The 23,139-nt window shown below is 37.7% G+C and overlaps 1 protein-coding gene across 1 annotated transcript in view; it reads left to right on the top strand.

Annotated features, from left to right (window-relative positions):
- Positions 1–23,139, top strand: part of kcnh5a (potassium voltage-gated channel, subfamily H (eag-related), member 5a) — a 77,547-nt gene that overhangs the window by 25,462 nt on the left and 28,946 nt on the right. The window contains exons 7-8 of the mRNA XM_053614785.1: positions 6,711–6,791; positions 10,960–11,389. Of these exons, the coding sequence (XP_053470760.1) occupies positions 6,711–6,791; positions 10,960–11,389 (511 nt within the window). The remainder of the gene's footprint in view (positions 1–6,710; positions 6,792–10,959; positions 11,390–23,139) is intronic.

Below are 23,139 nucleotides of genomic sequence, written 5' to 3' on the forward strand. Positions count from 1 at the left end.
TTCATAGTTGTTATTGAATAATATAATTCAAAATGAATACGTGAATAAGCTCAACACTGTTCTCAAACAGCATGGCTGAGATGTAAGGCATGGGCTGGCGTATATGACAGAGGACCTCAAAACTTAAACGACTCAGGGAAAAGCACATGACAAGTTTGATTATTATCATTCACTTGGGGCATAACAATGCCCTCTGCATTATAAGAACTGAATCCCTGCTAACCTTTTCCATTTTCAATGTCTAGAGCTTAGAATACAGCTATACATTGAAAGGTTGAAATGAAAGGTTGTTAGACACAGTGGGGCATCAGCAAGAAAAATTCAAACTAGGCACAATTCCAGCGCATTATGCTGAGTTTATGCATGCCTACTGCATATATTTATCTACAACTCTGGCAGTATGCAACTGTGGGTCACCTGAAGCAAAATACAGTGTGATTTTCAGTTCTCATTATTCTTTTCACCAAGCTATAAATACACACAATGTTATACATAGATAATGCAAACTTTACATCTTCCTCCCAGACTGCATCATTTTCACGGTCACCCTGGCAACAGCCGTCATCTCCCATCATGCTGATGCCATCAGTGTACATACAGCTCAGCAACAAGATGAACGCAATAAAGCCACCAAATTGCGGAGCACTGGTTTGCAATAAAGAGCTTCATTGCTGTGGCATCTGGGGCTCTGCCTGCATGACTTAATCAATCTGATGTGTTTAAAGCTCGATAGACTCTGACACAGCGACTGGCATGCAGGAGCGCATTCAAAGGCAGGCTGTTCACAGCTATCTCCAGGTCTGTAGCGCTCAGCTGTAGGCTACAGGTGCAGGAAAAGCCAGACAAATATAATAATAATTTATCATTCTATTATTTTGACGACAATGTAACCGAATACTTTAGCATCCAGTATCCTTTTCACAATAGTTAAGTCCTTCTGTCATATTTTCCACATAAATTTCCAAAGAATTTTTTTTAAGTGTAAAAAAAGGTCAGAAGTTTGCTCGTTAATCTTCATCTCATGAGAGGAAATGAATGATTATATTTGTCATTTTCCAACAATTAACTTTATTAGTAACTGAACTTTATTGGTTCAGTAACTTTTTTTATTTAATATTTTGCATTGACTCATTGACTGTTTGAATACCTCTCAGTGTTGAGCACAATGCAATTTACTTTTTGTATGTTGCTTTAATTAAGGAATGGTCATCATCTATGGAATATACTGTATAGTAAGAAATATGGAGTTAAAATTCACACGCTTAGAAATGAGACCCATCAGGGTTTTTTTTTTGTTTTGGATGGTTACTCGTTCTTGCTATCTAAAAAGGTTTCTGCTTAGAACCTATTCACAATATATGAGTGTGTGAATGTGTGTGTGCATGGTGTTCTTTGATGGACTGGTGCTATCCTAGTTGAATTCTCCTGTCTTGTGCCCAGCGTTACAGGATAGGCTCTGACCAGGTTAAAGCGGTTACTGAAAGTGAGTGAGAGTACTTGATCATTTGCTGAAATAATTCAACTCACACTATGTTGTTTCATAGAGGAGGATGTGTTCTCTTCTGAGTCTGATTTTGTAGTTCTACACACAGCCTTTAAGAGTTCCACTCATTAGGATTTCAAAATTGAGTCAATTTAGTCAAATGATATTATTTAAATTATATCTAATTATATATATATTTAAATATGCAGGTGCAGGTGATTTATTTTAAGATTTATGGGGGAAGACTACACGTGATACTGTGCATCTCAGTCCAGAACTTTTTGCACCCTCAGTGTGAAATTACAACGGTAGAAAAATGAAGTGAAAAACAATCAGAAACATTTTAGGGAAAAATAGGAAAAAGAAAAAAAGTTACAAGAACCTGGTTGGATACACGTACACACCCTTTCATGTTCAAATGTAGTAATCATACAGCTGGCATCAATGAAATGATTCTGATTAACCTCAAATAAAGACCAGATGTTTCTGTAGGATTTTCTTCACGTCTTCTTGGTTTCATCCGAGTGCTGAAGCCATGGTCTGCAAAAAGCATACAAAGAATATACGGTATCTCACTTGTTGAAAGATATCCATCAACAGGTTGGTCTAAAAGAATTTTCAAAACATTAGATGTCCCATGGAACACTGTAAAGGCCATCATTAACAAATAGAGAAAGTGGAACACCATAGTGACATCACCAAGAAGAGGACATCCCTTTTTATATATTTATAAAAGGACAAGACAAAAACTTGGGAGGTTGGCAAGAGACCTATGGTAACATTAAAGGAGCTGCAGGAATATCTGACATGTACTGCTTGCTCTCTGTATGTGACAACAATCTCTTGTATTCTTCACATGTCTGGGCTATGGGGTAGGGTGGCTAGACAGAAGCCCTTTCTCACAAAAAGACATGCAAGCTCAACTAAATCACCCCAAACCATGTGGCAAAATGTGTTATGGTCTGATGAGACCAATTCCAAAAGGTAGAAAAATTCCATAATTCCAAAAGTTTTTTTTGGTGCAAAAAAATCACACCACCAAAAGAACACCATACCCGTGGTGAAGCATGGTGGCGGCAGCATCATGCTTTCGGGCTTTTTTTCTTCATCCAGAACTGCAGGTTTTATCAAAGTGGAGGGAATCATGAATAGCTACAAATACCAGCCAATTTTATTGCAAAACCTTCAGGTGTCTGCTACTACGCTGAAGATGAAAAGGAATTTTTTGACCCAAAACATACATCCAAATCAACAAGGAATGGCTTAAACTAAAGACGATCAGTGTTTTTGAATGACCTAGCCAGAGTCTAGGCCTGAATCCAACTATAAATCTGTGGGGTGACCTGAAGCAGGTGGTGCACAGGAGATGCCCTCTCAATTTGATGGATCTAGAATGCTTTTGCAAGAAAGAGTGGGAAAATATTACCAAGTCAAGATGTGCCATGCTAATAGACTCTTACCCAAAAAGACTGAGTGGTGTAATAAAATCAAAAGGTGCTTCAACAAAGTACTGCATTAGTTTAGGGGTGTGGACACTTATACAACCAGGTTGTTGTAAGTTTTTCATTTCTCCTATTTTTACGTAAATGTTTCGGATTGTTTTTCCACTGAATTTTTATACGTTATAATTTCACATTGAGAAAAAGTTAGAGAAAAGGGTAGAAAAAGTTCTGATATGATTGATCTTAGTTTCAGAAAAACGAAGATACCAGAAGTATCAGAAAAAACCTGCCATTTTAACAGGGGTGTGTAGACTTTTTATATCCACTGTTACTACTCGACCCGCAATTTCAAAAAGATGTCGACTAGTCATCTTTATTCATAGTTAAAGCAAAAACTGTTCCAAACATCACTATTTAGGCTGTTTAATTTGTGCAGCAAAGAACATGCACTGAAACTGCTCTGCAATTAACAGCCACAGCATTTATAACACAGGCTAGAAATCAAATTTCCAGCTCCAATGCTTTTTAGGCTACACTGTTAATGATGAAAGTAAATAAATCAGCACAACAAATGTGCAAAATAATAAATATGCATATCATCATTACACTATATTATCATTATGTTAGATGAAGCAATGTCTGTCGCTGCATTTGGAGTTTTTTTCCTCTCCATTTTCAACTCTAACCTCAGTAAGATCTGAAAATGAGTCGGAAACAGCCTCTTTGAGCTGGCATGTGCCACTGATCTGAGTCAAAACTAGCTGAGTGGGATTGAACAGTGATGTACAACCTCTGAAAGTGCTATTTTTAAACAGTATGGGTCACAATGGAATTCACTATGCCACAGTGCAAGGATTTTAGTTAGCTTTAAATTACAGCAAAAATAACTGTAGGAGGAATTCCTTCTGGAGTAAAAAAACACCTCTCCACTTCATGCAATGCGATATCAGAGTTAATGTTCCAAAAGCAAAAAAAAAAAAATAAAATAAAAAAAAAATAAAAAAAAAAATCCCAACATGGCAGTTGTTATTTTCAAACTAAGTACATTTAATATGCTTTCTTAACTGTCTGACAAGTCAGCCTCTCTCCACAGCAAGGAATTCACTATGTTTACATAAACAGCAGTACTCTAATTATTGACCTTATTCTGAATAAGACAATACTGTGATTAAGGTGTTTACATGAGCCGCTTTTAGGATATTCCTTTCATGTTCCCGTTTTACATGTTATAGGGCAGTGGTTCTCAACCTTTTGTGAGCTCTGGACCCCTAGCATATTGCGAACAATCCACATGGACCCCCTCACGCTACAACAATTATAGGCTATATATTTATATATATTTCTATATATGTTACTTTATTTTATTAATATTTAACATTAATAATATTAACATTGGACATTTAAAATTGAATCAAAACATTTCAAGATTTATTTATTTTTTTTATATTTTATTGTTGATGTGACATTTAATTTGACTCTCTGAATCTTTTGTTTATTTTATCCGTCAATGCGACACTCAAACTTCTACCGCTCGTAGGTTTTTGCAAATGATCATTTCATTTGTAAATAGATTAAAAATAAATCCGTCAGTGAACGATCAGCTCAGCTAACGTGATATTCGTGAATGTGCGCGAATAACCAAATTGGTTCATTTTAAAACATATCTTAAATTGTTCTTACATTTGATTGACATTTATATTATATATTTGAATATATTTTGATACATTTAACAAAAAAAATTATATTATTTAAACATTTTAAAAACTTTCCCATGGACCCCCTGCAATTACGCCACGGCCCCCCGGTGTATAGAACAGATATAGATTAACGTCACACGTCATTACGTCACCGCGCCACGCCTTCCGACGTTCCCTCCAGAATTTCACGTATCGACATACAGTTGGTCTTCATTATGGGACCGTATACAGTTTTCCGTGTGTTTATTTTTAATTTTTACGAACGCTTCAAGTGCAGTTAATTATTTGTCATGCTATACGTGCAAATAGACGACTGCTTGTAACCACGGGCTGCGTCCCAAACCGCATACTTACCTACTATATAGTAGCCGAAATACGTGTATTTCACCTACTATATACTGAAGTAGGTAAGTACGCAGTTTCGAACGTAGCCGTGCTCTCTTGTTTGCCGTCAAACGGTTGAGCACTGCTGTGTGTGTACGTGTCCTGTCACAAAATGCGGTGAAAACTCTCACACGACGTTAATAATGTGATTAAGGTATGTACATGCACTTTGATAATGCGACTAAAACAGGAAGACTCCACATGTCTTAATTCCATTTGTGCTTACTTCGAGTATGACTTTACCATGTAAACAATGAGCTAGTTTCTTATTTAGAGTATTATCTTAAGCTGGTTAATATCGGATTATTGTTGTCCATGTAAACGTACTGATCGTACTAAGTGACTAGTTGCCTAGTCTAGTCAATCCCTAGCATACATTCAAAGAATATTTCCAGTCCATAGTGTCCCTCTGAAAGAAAATCAAGACATGGAGAAGAGCAGGATGGAGAAATTGTGTGAGAGAGAGAGAGAGAGAGAGAGAGAGAGAGAGAGAGAGCTAATATATCAGCAGTGTTTTGGAAATTAAATGGAATACACCGGAGAGCAATAGAAATGTACCTTTTCTTATATTGGAAAAGATTTTTAACAGATGAGATGCAGACTCAGGGAAGTGAGTGTATCTTTGTTTACCGAAGCCTGATTCAAATGACACGGGCCCGGTATGACTGAAACACATGCTGTTAAAATGTCACAGCCTGCTTCGCTGCTTGTGACCCCTTTGCATTCTGTTTTCCCTTCAGTTTATAATAAGTTGTCAGCTTCACCAGCACACTTGTTGAGTTGACAGGTGTTATGTGCAACCACCGTGTGTTGCTATGACAGACCCACATTACGCTCATTCCACAGTAGCCCTTTCTCACAACCTGCCCGAAATTGTTGCCAACAAATATAGAAAGGTCATGTCATGCACGTGAACACCGAATATACTGTATGCATGTTAAAACAGGGCTCTGAGGCTATTGCACAACACCCAGCTTATGTCATCTTCCTGTCATGCAGCTGTCAGGTGCGTGCCTACAATTGTTCTCTATCCCCATCCTCAATGCAGTACAGCCCCGGCTGTTCAAACTTTTCCTAGAAGCTTCCTGAGGTCATTTTACTCATGTATCAATCGTTTTCTGTGTTCACACTTGAACCGGTTTTTGTTCACTGATTTGTTTGATTGCATCAAGATACTTTCACACACACTCTCTCTCATCCTTTCACGGTCACTCAGTCAAATCCTACATACTTGGGCAGATCAAATGAATGAGTGAGAGTCCACACAGCAGCCATTTTTCTGTTGAGTTATTGGGTTTATCTGAGATGCTTTAAGGTTTGAAGTTATTAATATTGGCTACATTTGTGAGGACATGTATAGATGAAGGATGTGCTGACTCCATCTGAGTAGAAGCTAACGAAATTCTCATGAACTGTGGTAGGTTATTGCTTTTCATGTTAGAAGATGGTGGATTACTTAGACATTACTGGGACACAATAGGATGGGTCTTCCTCTTATAGATACATAACTATGTAAATCAATTTCAAAAACTAGTAACCACTTTTCCTTCTCCATTACATTCCATGGTTTTCTGAAGCAAAATAATCTGTCAAAATGGACCAGGTTTATTTGATGCAAGTATCTAACCTCATGGAAGCAAGCTAACTAACCACCTTTTGCTTGTTTGACTTCTCTGACCTTTAGTAATGTTCTCCATTGTTTAGGACTCCATCTCTGACTCCTCTTCAGTGGGCCACATCCCGGCAGGGCGGAACGGCACACGCACCGAAGACTCCGTGCTGCCGGTAATTCATTCTTCTCTCTTTGTTGTTGTTGTCATCGTGGTTGTCTCACCATTCGTTTCCCACCACCTCCCTGCAGCGTGCGACTCTCCTCTATGCTTCGGCTTATTGAGTATGGAGGCATTTAATGGTATTGTAATTTTATGCTAATGATGTTTTGAACAATTCACCCATGTGTTTGTTTGTCTAAAGTGATTTTAGATGCGAAGCAATCCAAATTAGCTTGCCGCATTAAAACTGTGCTCTCTAAGCAGACACTGCAGGCACCTGCACACACACACACGCACACACACACACACACACACACACACACACACACACACACACATGCTAGTGGAATTTACTAGAGCTATTATTGAAGCATTGTGACCTGCTCTCTTCTGGCACAAGCTTCATTTCTTGTATAATGCAAAGCTCTGGTGCGTAGTTCCTGGAGAGGTTTCAAGGGTTGGATGTCAGAAGTAATGTGTGTTTGTGAGAGGATTTAGCTTTTGTCGAACCCCCAAATATCCCCATACGTGAATATAATACATTTGTCTGTGTGTGTGCAGGAAGGTTGAATATGGTTACCACAGTTAATAACAAATGTTTGTTCACTGCTTCTGTAATCTTATTCAGTTATAACAGCTGTTAACACATGGTGCATTCTACATAGGACAGTGTTACTTAAAGTAGGAACCCCCAGGGTCCCATGGAGTATAGCCACAGGGTGATTTAAAGAAAATCAATAGAGTGGTGGAAATCCTAATCCATCTATGCATCCATCCATGTTCTGTACCGCTTATGCCACACAGGGTCATGGAGAGCCTGGAGCCTATTCAAGGGGATCCTGGACAGGGTGCCAACCCATCACAGGGCACAATCACACACACACACTACACCAATCAGCCTACAATGCATGTCTTTGGACTGGGGGAGGGAACCGGAGAACCTGGAGGAAACCCCCAAAGCATGGGGAGAACATGCAAACTCTGGGCACACAGAGCAGAGGCGGGAATCGAACCCCTAACCCTGACTCAATCATGCTAACCACTTAGCCACCGTGCCCTAAACCTCAATAACTCAAAAGTAAATAGACCTAAATGGACCTAATGTAGAAAAAAGTTCAGAAATGAAAACTCCATCACTCTGTATAGTATTGTAGGTTTAGATTATATTCATAAAACTAAGAGAATACAAAAGTGTAATTATTATTATTATTATTATTATTATTATTGTAGTAGTAGTAGTAGTAGCAATAGTATTTGTTGAATTTTTTGTGATGTTGAATCATTTAATAAACTCATGAAAATGTCAAACAAAAATGTAGTTTATATTTAGAGAAATTCTATAATTTTAGATTAAATTGTAACAGGTTTACATTTATATTGCCTATTTGATGCATATTTTTTAAAAAAAGATTTTTTTTTTCCAAAATTGTGAAAGCAAAACACTATGAACAATTATCACCAATTTCTTTTTCCTTTGTTACTATGGTAACACAAATACTTGTGAATACTCACCAGTTCTGAGCTATTTCCCCACACAGTTCTTCTACTCCAGTTCTCTATAGGCTTAACTCAGGTCGTCAGTTTCCTTACTGGGAAACTGCAAAATGTTGCAGTTTACTGGATGCTAAGTATGCACAAAGCTCTGAATGATAAATTACTAGTCAGAAATTAAAAGATTCATACTATGCATAGGCAATACAATGACTGGCTAGCAGTGACTAATCATGTGACATGCTAATCAGTGACTGTCATGTGTTAGCATGAAAAAGTATTGTTTATTTTATTCTACAAACATTTATTTTTTACTTTCCCTTCCCCCTCCATGACAGTGTTGTGGGAAAATTGCTCCATTTGCATGTTTGAGAATTTGCCCTTATGATTATGTGACAGCTAGAAAAAAAGCAAGAAAAAAAAAAAGCATAGGACTATGCTAGAGGAAATGCTAATTAAAATTCTGAGGTGCACACTGGTGCAGCTATTTATAAATGGTTCCAAGTTGACAGTTTGCCACTTGCTAAAGCTAATGAAGATGCAAGAATTAGGCTAGCCACTGCTAGTTCACTTGTTTCCCCTGTTATCCCCATAAATCTTGTCAGGTGTGAACATGGAGCCAAGGAAATTCAGGGATTATGTTTTTATTAGATAGAAGCTATTATTTTGTCGACTTTTAGTCTTTTAAAAGAGTAGGCAAGCAAAACATTTGATTGTCATTAAATAGAGAATATCTGAAGAAATACAATAGAATAGTTTGGCATGTTAATTTGGCTTCTTTAAGACCTCTTATTTTCACATGGATGAGGTTGGCAAGTGATATTTAGTTTTTGTTTTGTCTAAGGATCTATTGTTTTAGTCTGTGTGGGCGTACCTGCGACAGAGCACCCTTTTATTCTCTTTTGCAATAAAAAAAAAGTCTTTTGCAGCATGTTGCCTTTCTGTACATTAGTTCAGTTTTAAAATTGAAATTGAAATATTAACCAGCAACTGGACTAATGTACATAATATACTTCATTAGTCCGAGCTTGACTGAGAGGAATTCATTTCAGTTCATTTCAACACAACATATTTAAAAACAAGTAGAGTCAACACAGAATACATAAAACACACTTGATTAACAGTGCATATATAAATGCAAACTGAATCCATTATGCAGAACTCAGAAGAAGACAAGACATGCATCATGTAAAAATCAAAAAGAAAAAAAAATCTGTAATAAATGCTGTAATACATCCATCCACCGTCTGAACCGCATATCCTGCACAGGGTTGCGGGGAAGCCTGGAGTTTAAAATTGGGGCAAAAGGCAGGGGCAGCCTGGGGGTGCCAACCCATCACATGGCACAATCGCACACACACTCATTCACACACTATGGACAATTTGGAAATGCTAATCAGCCTACAACACATGTCTTCAGAGGAAATCCCCGATGCACAGGGAGAACATGCAAACTCTGCACACTGGGCAGAGGCAGGACTTGAACCCCCAAACCTGGAGGTGCGAGACAAACATGCTAACCACTAAGCCACCAAGCCCCCCTTTGTAATTCATAAATGCATACAGTACTACCAATCAAGATGGAGCTATGAGGAGTTGAGGAGTCTAACAGCAGTGGTTAGGTATTATAATGAAACCATGCTGTTCTGCTTGAGATGCGTTGTTATATTTAGACTACTGAGAATCATTTCAGGTCGGTGGCCACTCTGATAACACATTGACTTTATGATGATCCCCCTGTTTCCTCCTACTTGAAGGAGAAGTGGAGACTTTGATGTGACTGGAGAAGGGGAAGTGCAGCTGCCTATTACAACCTCTGCTCTCCTCCTTCTCTGGGTTGAAAACTGTTAGATCAAAGTAACTATAGGCAAAAGATGGCTGAATCATTGCTCAAACTAGAATTATTCATGGGCAAACGTTTGAGATGATACCATAGGTGCTTAAAATATCCCAAACCAAGTGCTTCTCACAATTTAAAAATGTCTTCTGGGTATTTTGTGTGGATCTTGTGGATGTGGAGACTGATATACCTTATAGTACCATTCATACTTTGTGGTTACACAATACTACAGGGTGTCCCATACGTAGGGTACTATAGCGGTGCTTTGTAAGCGCTTTAGAATTTTCTATATTTATGCATAAATATGACCGGAAGCATTTATCTGCAGTTATTGCTGCACAAGGGGGTCACACCAGATACTGAAAGCAAAGGTTCACATACTTTTGCCACTCACAGATATGTAATATTGGATCATTTTGCTCAATAAATAAGTCACCAAGTATAATATTTTTGTCTGATTTGTTTAATTGGCATCTCTTGGACTTGTGTGAAAATCTGATAATGTTTTGGGTCATATTTATTTAGATATATAGAACATATTCATTTTAATTTTCAAGCACCACTATATATATACCAGCACCTTGTCGGTTGTGCCTTCATCAGTGGATGTTCGTGGATGTCCACTTCTTGGTTGGCCTGCAACACGTCCAGTCTTTTTGAATTTGATGGAAGTTTGGTAACAATGTTGTATGTGATGTGCTTGCCATGTTTCCTGTTAAAGTCCATTGCAATAGTAGAGAAAATCATTTTGAAATGTTGATGCTGATATAAATGATCTTTCTCAAAACCCTTCTTTGGCGGACAGTCAAGGTCAAATAATATCCGTATTTTTCCTCTCTGTACCTTACAGGGTCTCAGCAGCCTTTTTAGTTCACTTAAAGTGGTGCGTCTGCTGCGTCTGGGCCGTGTGGCTCGTAAACTGGACCACTATCTGGAGTATGGCGCTGCTGTTCTGGTTCTCCTTGTCTGTGTCTTTGGCTTGGTCGCTCATTGGTTGGCCTGTATCTGGTACAGCATTGGTGACTACGAAGTCATTGATGAAGTCACCAACACCATTAAGACAGACAGCTGGCTCTATCAGCTAGCAATCAGTATCGGCACACCTTATCGGTACAATGCAAGTGGATCAGGCCAGTGGGAGGGAGGACCCAGTAAGGACACCCTCTACATATCATCACTCTACTTCACAATGACCAGCCTGACCACCATTGGCTTTGGTAACATCGCTCCTACCACGGATGGCGAGAAGATCTTCTCTGTGGCCATGATGATGGTGGGATGTAAGTGCTCTTCAATACTTTCTTTTACTGCATCAGTACAGTTCTTAAACATAGAGTTTAGAAAGATAGTATTTGTATAAAGAGTAATTTCATAATATGATGATTTGGTTTTGATATGGTAATACGTTCATCAAATAAACAAAGATAAACATCAAAATAAAGTCGACAAATGTAAACTCAGCAAAAAAAAACATAAATAAGCCATAAATTAAACCTGTTCGCATTAATCCTAGATCTGTGCACACTGATATGTTTCAATAGATAACTAGAAAATGATCAGAATATTAAGAAACCAAAAATAGTCATAGAACTAACCACAATTCTAATAGCTCAGTACACATCTTTGATTTGAGACTCACTACCATGTGTCTCTTTTCTTTGTTCTTTCTGATTCTCATTCTTATTCCCTGACTCTATCAGGTCTACAGGGGTAGATGATGAGGATTTTGTGAACATGCGTTGTTCTATTCAAAAAAGCAACAGCACCGAACTTATTGAGACCCATCTTAAGTAATTAATAAGTAATTTATTAATCTTAAGTAATAAAACCAGCTTTTCTCAGTGACCACCTTCATACATACATTAGTGGAAGTAGTTGTACATAACCGGTACTTAATTATAGTCCTGTTGCATATTTTGGTTGACTGGAGCTGCATTACATTTTAATGCAAGCAAAGGGTAAGGAGGATGGTGTGTGTGTGTGCTGAGTAAGAAGGAGTGTGTGCTCTGTGCTCTATGCTCCAGGCAGCCTCGAGGTTACTTTCTAGACAATGGACACTTCCATCCATGGATGCATCTATAATGCCAAGGCATTTCTCTCTTTGGAAATGGAGGAGAATGCAGTTGGCTAGACCAAACTGTAATTAATAGAAATGACAGATCCATGTAAGACAATTGCATATACATACAGTGGCATGTGTTGCTCTAATTCCCAGACAGACTGCCTTACAATGAACTGATAGGAATAGCCTGGAAACATCACTGGCTGTTACCTAAGATGCTTATTTAAAATCGGAAGCGCTGTTGGCATGCGACATTTTCAGACCAGCTTGCTATAGTTTAATTAGCTTTGTTTTAGGCTTTGCGAGTGGTTGAACAATCAAATCCTTTGAAATTGCAATAGTCAGAGGCTTGGCAGTAAACAATTCTAGCACATTGTTCCAAGTCTACCACTATCATTTCTCAACCTGTTCAGAGTTTTATTATGATCATCTTGTTTGGGCAAGACCTTCCTCTAAGTTCACACAGACTAGGCTAGGAAATCATTATCAGGTGTTTGTTAGATTCTTCCACCCCAATATCACTATACGTGATACGACCTACTGTACAAGCCCTTGTGCACATTTAATTGTATTTCTGTCTTTTCGTCCGTCTTTTCCTTTTTTCCCCTTTCATTAAAAAAAAACTGTATTTTCTCTCCAGGTGTCCTTTCTCTGGCCAAATCGACTCTTTCTGCTCCATCACTCACCTAATCCTTATTGTTCTTCTTCACTCGTGTTCAATTTTCTCCTTCTCTCTCTGTCTCTTCATCTAACTATCTTGTGTTATCTCACCAAGTGAAGCTGTATTTGAACTGATTGGGCTTGGCTGTACAGGTCTGAACCTTAACTGTAATGATGAAAATGCTCATCCGTCCATTCACACTGTCTCAGTGTTTCTGCTGCCTCTTTTGGGAACACCCTGATGACTGAACAATAACTAGCACTGTATGACTCCAATATGACTGGCCCTGAGCTTTATTCCTGATTACTGTAATTGGGTACTACAGAACACTCAAAGAGATGGAAGGTGTAACAGAAGCCATTTCTTGTTTTGTATGTGAGTCAGAGCGAGGTAGGTTTATCCGGTTAGTACATCCAATTGGGAGAGACAGTTTCGTGATTTTCATTGTCCAAGAATTGCCCAGGATAGCTTTTGGTGCTTTTGCTTTCAGTCAATAACTTGGCAGTGTTCATAAATCAAATGAAGTAATGAGCTTGTTAATTTGGTGCCCAACAATGATGCATTTCTTGGTAGTCTGAGCACTGATCTGGCCAGAAGTCGAGGGCATAGCTTGGCTAATTACAGTTCCTGCCCCACCTCTCCATATGGACTTGTTAACATCACCCACTAGATTTCCAATAAGCCATGTCATGAAGCCCCAAGCCACCTCCAGCTAAGAAGGACCTTTGTTTCACCTTTATGTCAGATGGACTAGAACAGGGAAATTACCAATAAGCACAGTGAGCTAAAAGGGCACCCACAGAGCTAGGTTAAATTTTGAAATATATAAATGCATGGCAAGAATTTGAAACCAAGATGGAAAAAAGGAACTACATTAAAAACAGGCATAATCGTGCTGCACAATTTACCATATCATCACATATCAAATACATATGTGATAATCATCGGTCCCTCCTCGTTAAAGAATTTCACACTTGCTCCTACATAAAAGCTTGATCTTCCCACCGTGTGACTGTCAACAGCAGAAGAAAAATTTCCCTATTATATACCAAGACAGGCATAGAGAGTGGATGAGAGAGTGGATGAGAGAGTGGATGGCACATATTACGCAATGTATCATTATATTATTCCCTTTCAAGTGATAGGTATATCTTTCATGTTCCTCACACCTGTATTGCAATAGAAGCAGACCATGAACATTTGGTTTAGATGTCTGATTTTGACCAACTTCTCCACTGTCTAATATAAATTTAAGTTGTGATTCAATTCAATTTTATTCTATAGTGCTGTTAACAATAAACATTGCAGGAAAACGCTTTACAGAAAGTTTGGATGTAGATTTAGATCCATAATGAGCAAGAAACCTTAAGAGGAGCCAGACTCCAAAGGTCTGTCTCCATGACGGCTGTGACTCAGGTGGTAGAGTGGGTTGTCCACTAATTGTAGGGTTGGCGGTTCGATTCCTGGCCCACGTGACTCCACATGACGAAGTGTCCTTGGGCAAGACACTGAACCCCAAGTTGCTCCTGATGGCAAGTTAGCGCCTTGCATGGCAGCTCTGCTACAATTGGTGTGTGAGTGTGTGTGTGAATGGGTGAATGAGAACCAGTGTAAAGCACTTTGGAACCGCTAAGGCTATATAAGTTCAGACCATTTACCATGACTCCATGATGGGATTAGAAATCATTACAGTATACAGCTTTAGAAAAGTAAAGGCAAACAGTACTAAGTATGTTGTAGAGATGTGCAGTATGAGCATATTGTGAATAGGAGTCCTGGGGTGAGCGCAGGACAGTCATGATTACGGTAGCAGTTCTTAAAATGCACAAATCTACAGTGTCCAGTTGAGATTATCCACTAAAGCAAGAGTGCATCTTAAACTGTTTTTTTGAGAAGTGCAGGATATCCATATGGGACTATCCACAACAGCAGAAGGTGGGTCACAAGAGCAGAAAGCACAAAGCAAAAATAGAGCATCAGGATAAATTACAGAGGGTCTGCCCTAACTAGCGAAAAGGGCTTAATTTAAAGTCAGCAAAGTATTAATTTTGCGATATTTGCTTAGCTTTTACTTGAAAATGACTTGCGGATAGAAAATTAAAATCTCATTTCATGCCGGACTGCATAATAGCTGATGTTGAACTTTGCAAAAGGGAGGTTGTGCACAATTCAAGGAACCATCTTTCCTTTCAAGGAATCTTTCCTCAGTTGTTTACAATATGTAGGTGTCACACCTTGCTGTGATTGACAGGGGAGAGAGAGTATGTTATCCCTCCCACCCCAGCGAGCATGGCCAATTTTACTTCCTTGGCTCCAGGCCACAGATGGCTGTGGTATTGTCAGGATTCGAAACTCGTGATCTTCCCACGCTTTTCTGTTGCAGCACACAGGAGCGTGTCACCCCTTCTGTGGGGAAAAAAACATTGCTTAGAAACTCAAACTGAAACAAATCACTATGAGTGTGTTTGAGTATGCTAGATAACACACGAAGATGTGTGTGTTGTTTGTGATGATTCAGAGCAGCTGTGTAAATCTGTTCTGAAGTAAGGCATAGGCATACACTTTTTGTATATTTGACATCCAGGTTTAAACTCTGTATACACAATAAATCTTTAATATGTGTCTTTGCAAGCGCACATAATAATTGGAATATACAATATGAAAATTAAGATTAAAACAAAATCTTTTCATACCTGTACTGTTTCTGACCTAGGGGAGGCTGGTATAAATGCTTGTTGGGCTAAGTGACCCTGTCTTTCAAGGATATAAAAACATCAATATAAAATTTCAATTTTGATATCCATATCAGATACTTTGCTTTGTTTTAAGTTGAATTATTTTGGACTTGGATCCAAGTGGAACAGCATTAACAGTGAAATCAGTGACAGTCATGTCAGATGATTACACAGAGTGACACAGATTTGATCTCCATTTGGGCTGATATTTTTCAGCTCATCATACATCATCAGCAAATTTAAAAGGCTCCTATAACGTACTGTACAGTGATGGGTGTAATGAAAACACATGAGGTGGATTATTTACTGTCATCTTTGTTCCATAAAATGTCTTTGGAGGAGAAACAAAAAGTAAATGGACTAAATTAACAAAAGAAACAACAAAAACAAACGACAGAAGCGTAAGTTTAGTGTTTATTGGTTTGAATAAATGGGTCACAGCTTTTCTGTTCACCATATTTGTATTCAGAGGAGATTAAATGAACCCAATAGCTCATTATAGACATGAAACAATAAAAAAAAACAACAACAACAACCCAGAAGTGACTATTGCAGTGTGTGTAATAGTTTCTCCATATCGTTCTTATTACACCATCTGTGAGATTGTTGTGATATGATGCATTGCTCAAATCGAATCGAGCTATTGATAGATATTAGATTTAATCCCTCCAATCTAATATCCCGAGCAGCCATCGCTGTTCAAACTCATAATCTCTTGGTTTAGAGAGAAACTCTCAGACTGACTGCTGGTTAACTCCTACATTGGTGCAGGAATGCAGTCTGATCTTAGGCCAAAAATATTACCTACAGCAAGATAAGCTCAGTTCCTTTACTTAATTTGAAGCAATAAATTCACATTTTTAAAATTTAATTATAATACTTTGAAGTCTGAAAAGGGACTTGACTTCGACTTACTGTATGTACACATTGTATATGCCCTACACAGTGATTAATAACTGCTGTGAATTTTTTTCCCTTTACATTGTTTTCCATTTGTATATGATGACGTTGCTACTCTTTAAGCAAATATCAAAGCTGTCAGTGTCTTCTAGAAACTAGATTTTTCCCTGTACTGTGTTAAGACAGCCCATGTTGTGTAGAGAGTCCAACACTGGTGGGAGTCAGTGGGACCACTCTTTTTGAGGGAGGCAGTTTGACCCTTGACACTGGATCCTATGAGAGCTTGCAGTCTGTTATCTAACCTGCCCTGTATATTTGCTCACGTTATGGGGAATTGCTGTGTTTTGATTTCCCCTTTTTGTGTGCTGTTTGTGTGTGTGTGTGTGTGTGTGTGTGTGTGTGTGTGTGGAGGAGTTGTTGCAATGTGGTGTGGAAGTTGTTGCTGGAGACATTGGGGTTATTAGACAGAATGAGTCAAATCAGCCTGAGGAAGCCAAAGGAAGTGCGCTGAAGGATAGAGATGACTAGAGATGCTGGGTCGGGCGACTCTTAGCCTCAGGGTCTAAGTGGTGTGTCGATGCTACGCATCGATCTGTACTGTGTTGCAGAGACGGATGATGTGCTTACTGGAGGGAGATGCATTTACAGGAGAGAGAGAGATTGTTTGTGATATTACAGACAGTAGGATATAGGCTGTAGCTTATTGGTATAATAAGAAGAGCACAACACAGTACAGTACCAGGAGTTCTTCGCTGTGAGGAGAAGCTTGGTGTGAATAAACAAAACAGCAAGACACTACACTATGTAAAGAGTCATCAGTGTAGAATAGGTACATTCTATCCCAAACTTTTAATATCATTTTTCACAGCATACTATGGATTAAATATCTTGACACAAACTCCCCAACAGCACAATCAAAGATTCCCAGTGAGATTTGTGCTTTTACTCGTTTAGTATTTCTGAGCAAGCTCTGGTATATGCCGTTGCTTCCCTTTAAATTGAGGGATTTTGTATAATGGGTCTCATGTAATGATTGTTTCAGCTGGTCTAGAGCCTAATCTGCTCTTAAAGGTCAAACTGGACTGGAGTGATTACTCCAGCTCTAATGACCTTGCTTACTCTGCTTAAGTGTATCGCAATGACTCCTACACCACTGACATATAACCGTCTCTGACCAAATGCCTATAAAGCAAGTACTCTGTAAATTGATCCTGATATCAGCATCCCAATAACAAACACACAAATAACACAATAAACAATAGTTTGCCATGTACTCATGAGGTACTGATTAAGATCACATTACTGTTAACACGTTACTTAAGGGCAGTGTTCATACAGCTACATGACACATACAGTGCAGAAAGTTTCTATGACAACTGATACAGACATATATAAACATTATTAAAGGCTTATTCTAACAGGTGGTTATTCCAAAATAATGTTGATGTCTCACCAAACACGAAAACCAATCTAATTTAACGTGAGAGAAATATTCATAAACTTTTTATTACAGTGTAATGGCATTGTCAATAGTATTCATAACAATCCTATAATTAGTGAAATTAAACTAGTTTTACTTAAGCCTACAAGAAAATATATGCATATCTGCCATAATACTTTTATGACCATTCATAAAAACCTAAAAGCGGAAATAAAAAACAAGACAACAACAACAAAAACCACTCAGGGAACGGTAGAATACACAACTTTATATTATTATTGTGTATAGTATTATCAGAAGTATTAATTAAAACATTAACGGGTCAGAAAAATACATAAATTTGTCATATCAATACGTAACTTTGTTGTATCAAGATTTTGTCTTAAGTATCCATAAAAATGTATTAGGATTGTCGCTGTTAAAAACCTCCACTGTAACAGCACTATGTACTGTACAGCAGGTTTTAGGCTCATGTTACCACAAAGTCTCGGGTTCAGGAGATCCATCCTGAAAATATCCTTTGGAAATGTTCGCTTTTGTTAAATGTTTCCAATTAACTTCACTAAGCGATGGATTGTGAGAGTAAACAAAACATGCCAATGCTTTGAAGGATGTGAACTGGAACGGAGTAATGTTAGTCAATTGGGAATCTGTTTTTAGAGGATTTAAACCTAATATGGTAAACAAATTATATTATAGAATTCAGGCAATTTTACTGGGGTTATCTCATACAGTGTGGCAAGTAATAATCTGGAAAGACCTTTGTAATATCACAGTCTAAAACTGCATTTAAAGAGAAGCAAATCAGTAAATGAATCACATGTAAATGAATCACATGTAAATGTATCACATGAATATGAATCACATGAAAATGAATCACATGTAAATGTATCATATGAAAATGAATAAATAAATTAAATGGGAACTTCACTAAGCAAGCTCACATGTCACATCATCACCATCATGTGACTCTGGTATACTGGAATTACATTGGGCTACAAAGTCAGTTGCAATTACGTCAGCCCAGAAAGTGTTACGTCAAAAAAAAGTCTGTCACTTAATTCATGTGGTACGTCAATTTGAATCAAAATCGACAAAAGCAGTAATTATAGTTGTTATAGAGTTATAGAGAATTATAGAGTGTTGATAGTTGTTGGAATCGCCCTTGTTATAGGTTTATGTCAGTTATCGTGAAGGATTTGTGTGGGCATCATGTAGTCCTATGAACTACTCTTATGTAAAGTGTTACCTGTTATTTTTTTGGTTGTTGTAAATATGACTTTATAATTGTCTAGCTTACAGACATAAATGCTGGTACTAGTTGTGTGATGGGTTTATTCAACTCTGAATACCTAACCTTTTTCAATATCGATAAAGCACTGAGTTGGTATGAGGTGAGACTGCATGACCAGATGACACGGTTGCCATTTCCTTTGGAGAGATCCGCTTCAACGAGACGAAGACAGTAAGTAAGAAATGTTGGGGGGAGAAGCTCATGCTGGTAGTGAGGAACAAGGATGATGGACAGAAATGAACTCTGGCTGCAGGCTGTGCTGTAATTACTGCACCCGGGTGAATTAGTCTTTCTCCTTGCGGGATGCAGGCGTGCTTAGTACCAATGTCAGTTTTTCTTTGGGCCATTAAATAAAGCCCAGTGAGAAATAAACCTACATTAAGACTGACACTACAGGCTACATATGTATCAATTGTTTGGGCAGAAAAATCTTTTGTAGGCAATCTCCTGAAATGATTATGCACCAAACTTAAGTGTTACTGTCCTCTTGTTTGCTTATATTTATGTGTGGTTTGTCTTTGTGCTACTCATTGGGAAACTTTTGGGGGAAAGAACCACATTAGTTTTGCATCAGATGCAGTCATTTGGGAGGACTATACTTGGATCTTGGAATATATATATATATATATATATATATATATATATATATATATATATATATATATATAAAAACAAAGTATGAGCAATTTTGGAAGACATTTTGCTAAAAAGTGTTTAATGTAATGTCTCAGACTCACTACGTTCATGTTGTGGCCAAAGTTAGAAAAGCTAGCAGAAGGATCTTAATTAAACAGTACATATGTTGAGTTTTGCCTGTCTTAATTGAAAATCATTATTAACGTGAATCACTCCTAAGTATCATCCTGTTTGACTGACATCAGCACATCTGCTAATCTGTTGAATCACATCATGGGATTCTTACATAGACTAAGCTACAAAGCACTGGACTTGTATACTTTTCTAGTTATCGGATGCTATGGGTCCCTAAAATATAGCTCAGAAATGACGGATAACGTATCAAACTCGGTTATTTTTGTGTACTAGAATCGAGTACTTTTTTTCAGAGCTGTCTTGTACCTCCGGTCTCATGGGGCCTAACAATATGAAATGCACTCTCACTGATGATTAATTGAGGACAGAGGAAGATAAGATCTCTCGCATTACTTGATGGAGTACTGATTTATAAAATAGCTTATTTTAAAGCATGTGAGAATGTCTTTTAATGACACCATGGCTTGTTATTTCCTCAGAAGAATGTTTGAACAGCTTCATTAAGTGTGAGATCTTGATTTTGCTCCTTTGGACTTTTGCCCTCTTCTCAGATTTATATCTTACTGCGCTTAGCTAAGCATTGCTGAATTTTTTTCATAGCTGACGTTTATTACTGCTGTGTTGCCATAAAATCTCATAAAATTTATGTCCACTGACAATGAAATGAATCAAAACTGTATACCCATCCAGTTTGAAAATTTAGGAAACACCACACACAATTCTTCTTGCATGCCGTGTTTATAGGTTTGTTTGGGTTTTTTTGCATCTAAAAATATTGTAATGACATTTGGGCTTTGTTTTTAGTCCTCTCGCCTAGCCAGTATTTCACACTCTTGTGCTCTCCAGCTTTACTGAGCTATACATTATGCAAAGATATCTGTGTGAGCTAAACAGCATGACAGAGAGACCAGACTGTGATGAGGTGGGCCAAGGATGCATCAGTAAGCTTAAACACTGCTCACACTGCTGCCAGTCTCACAGCTTGGAGGTTAAAAAGAGGAAAAACTCTTAGCAAGACATTTTTTGTGTGTTTATGTGTGGTTATATTGTGCTGTGCTTAACGATCATTTAAGCATTAATCAGCAAACGCACAACAAATGTCTGCATTTGACCATGACATTTTAGGTGTAACACAAATGTGCCACCTCCTCTAAATTTACAATTCATTACTACAGTGACAATACTGACAATGCTAATACTTCATTATAACTATATAATATGGCCTTGGGACTGCAATTACCACATGCAGTTTTGTACTCAGGTCTCCTTTAGTGAACAGTGGACTAATTCAACAAAGACTTCACGTTAAAACCATAATGAAGTTTTATTTTCACACTATCCGTTGTTACCCAGACGAGGATGGGTTCCCTTCTGAGTCTGGTTCCTCTCAAGGTTTCTTCCTCATATCAACTTAGGGAGTTTTTCCTCGCCACTGTCGCCACCGGCTTGCGCAATAGGGATAAATTCACACATTTAAAATCTGTATCCTGTGTTTATATGTTTCTGTAAAGCTGCTTTGAGACAATGTCCATTGTAAAAAGCGCTAAACAAATAAAATTGAATTGAACTGAATTGGAAAAAAAAAAAAAAAACATTTAGTGACTATTCACATGTAGTCCTCATGTTCCTGTATTGTTAGGGGTTGTGACTAAATTGTTTGAAAATTTGGTATAAAAATCATGATCTCAACTAATAAGATAGCACAATAGCTATACATGTACATTAAACAATGTTGTGCTGGAATGCTCACACTTTCACTGCTCATAAAATTGACTTGATACACAAATAACACACTGAACTGGTCTTTGCATATTTGATAACGTGGGTCTAGATATTTTATACACTCTTAGAACTATATTCAGAGTTTACTATAATTTTAAAAGATACACCCATTTTTAATGCAGGGAAAGTTACACATATTCAGAGTTGGGTTATGCAGTGATGCAGGCTGATTTTCTGAGCGGCTCAGTCAGATCATTAAATTCACCTGCATGCTGTTTACGCCTACAAGTTGCCATATTTTTCTTGAGTAGTGGTGTCTGAGGTGAGGCTTTGCAATAGCCTCTAGACCAACAACTTTAAACACAGTATTTGACTTCCAGGCAGAACAAAAAAAATCAGGAGGACAGAAAATGACTAAACTGAAGAAGCAATTTTTTTTTTTATCACAATCACAATTTTTTTTTTTCTTTTGCTGTCAAATACAATATGATGACATTGCAGGGGAGGATCAACAACTTTGGTTTTTGTGCCCTACAAGGAGAGTACAGCTCCAGCACTATAATTTGATTGAAATGTGAATCATAGTGTGGTATGATGGAGATAATATTAATAATAAGGTAATACAGCTGCACACGCTTTCTAGAGAAAAGCTTTTCAAAATAAAAAAAAAATGTTCTTTGTCAATGCAGATGTTAACTACTGTACATTTGAACATTAAAATGAACCAAATGTGTTTATGTATTGTGTGTGCCTAGGAAAACTCTCAGATGACGGATTAAAAAATATATAATAATAATAATAATAATAATAATAATAATAAATGTTTACTATATGAAGTTCTGAAATATGCAGATTTTCTTGAGCTGAAATGTGTTTCTCTTTTGCACACATCTCAAGCACAAGTACATTTATAGACAAATTCTGTTCAATCTGAGAAGTGAAAAGGCCTCTGTTCAGAAGTTCAAACCATCCAGTAGTCATACCATGTTTAATATTAATATACTTTATTATATATTTTGAAGGCAAACAGGCAATTAATGCATGGCAGTTCGTTAGATTTGAACTAGAATAAGAATCCTCCAGATGTCATCTTTATATTAACTCACTTTGAATGATTCATTTCATTCATTTATTTAGACATTCATCTTCAATATCCACTTTGATATAAAGGGCTGTGGTGGATCCAGAGCTTATCCCTGGAACACTTGATGTGAGGAGGCTGGAATTACCCAATATTCGGTGCAATTTAGAGCTGCCAATCCACCTACTTGTTTTTTAAAAATTTTTTTATGAGATGGGAAGAAACCAGGGAGCCCAGAGGAAACCCACACAGACACAAAACACACACAGTAACCTGGGTTCAGGATTGAACCGCTGCCCCTGTAACTTTGTGACATATTATTATAGAATTGTAGGGGAATTTACTATGGAAAATGAGTTATCA

This window comes from Ictalurus furcatus, chromosome 25 (assembly GCF_023375685.1).
Source record: "Ictalurus furcatus strain D&B chromosome 25, Billie_1.0, whole genome shotgun sequence".
Taxonomy (NCBI): domain Eukaryota; kingdom Metazoa; phylum Chordata; class Actinopteri; order Siluriformes; family Ictaluridae; genus Ictalurus; species Ictalurus furcatus.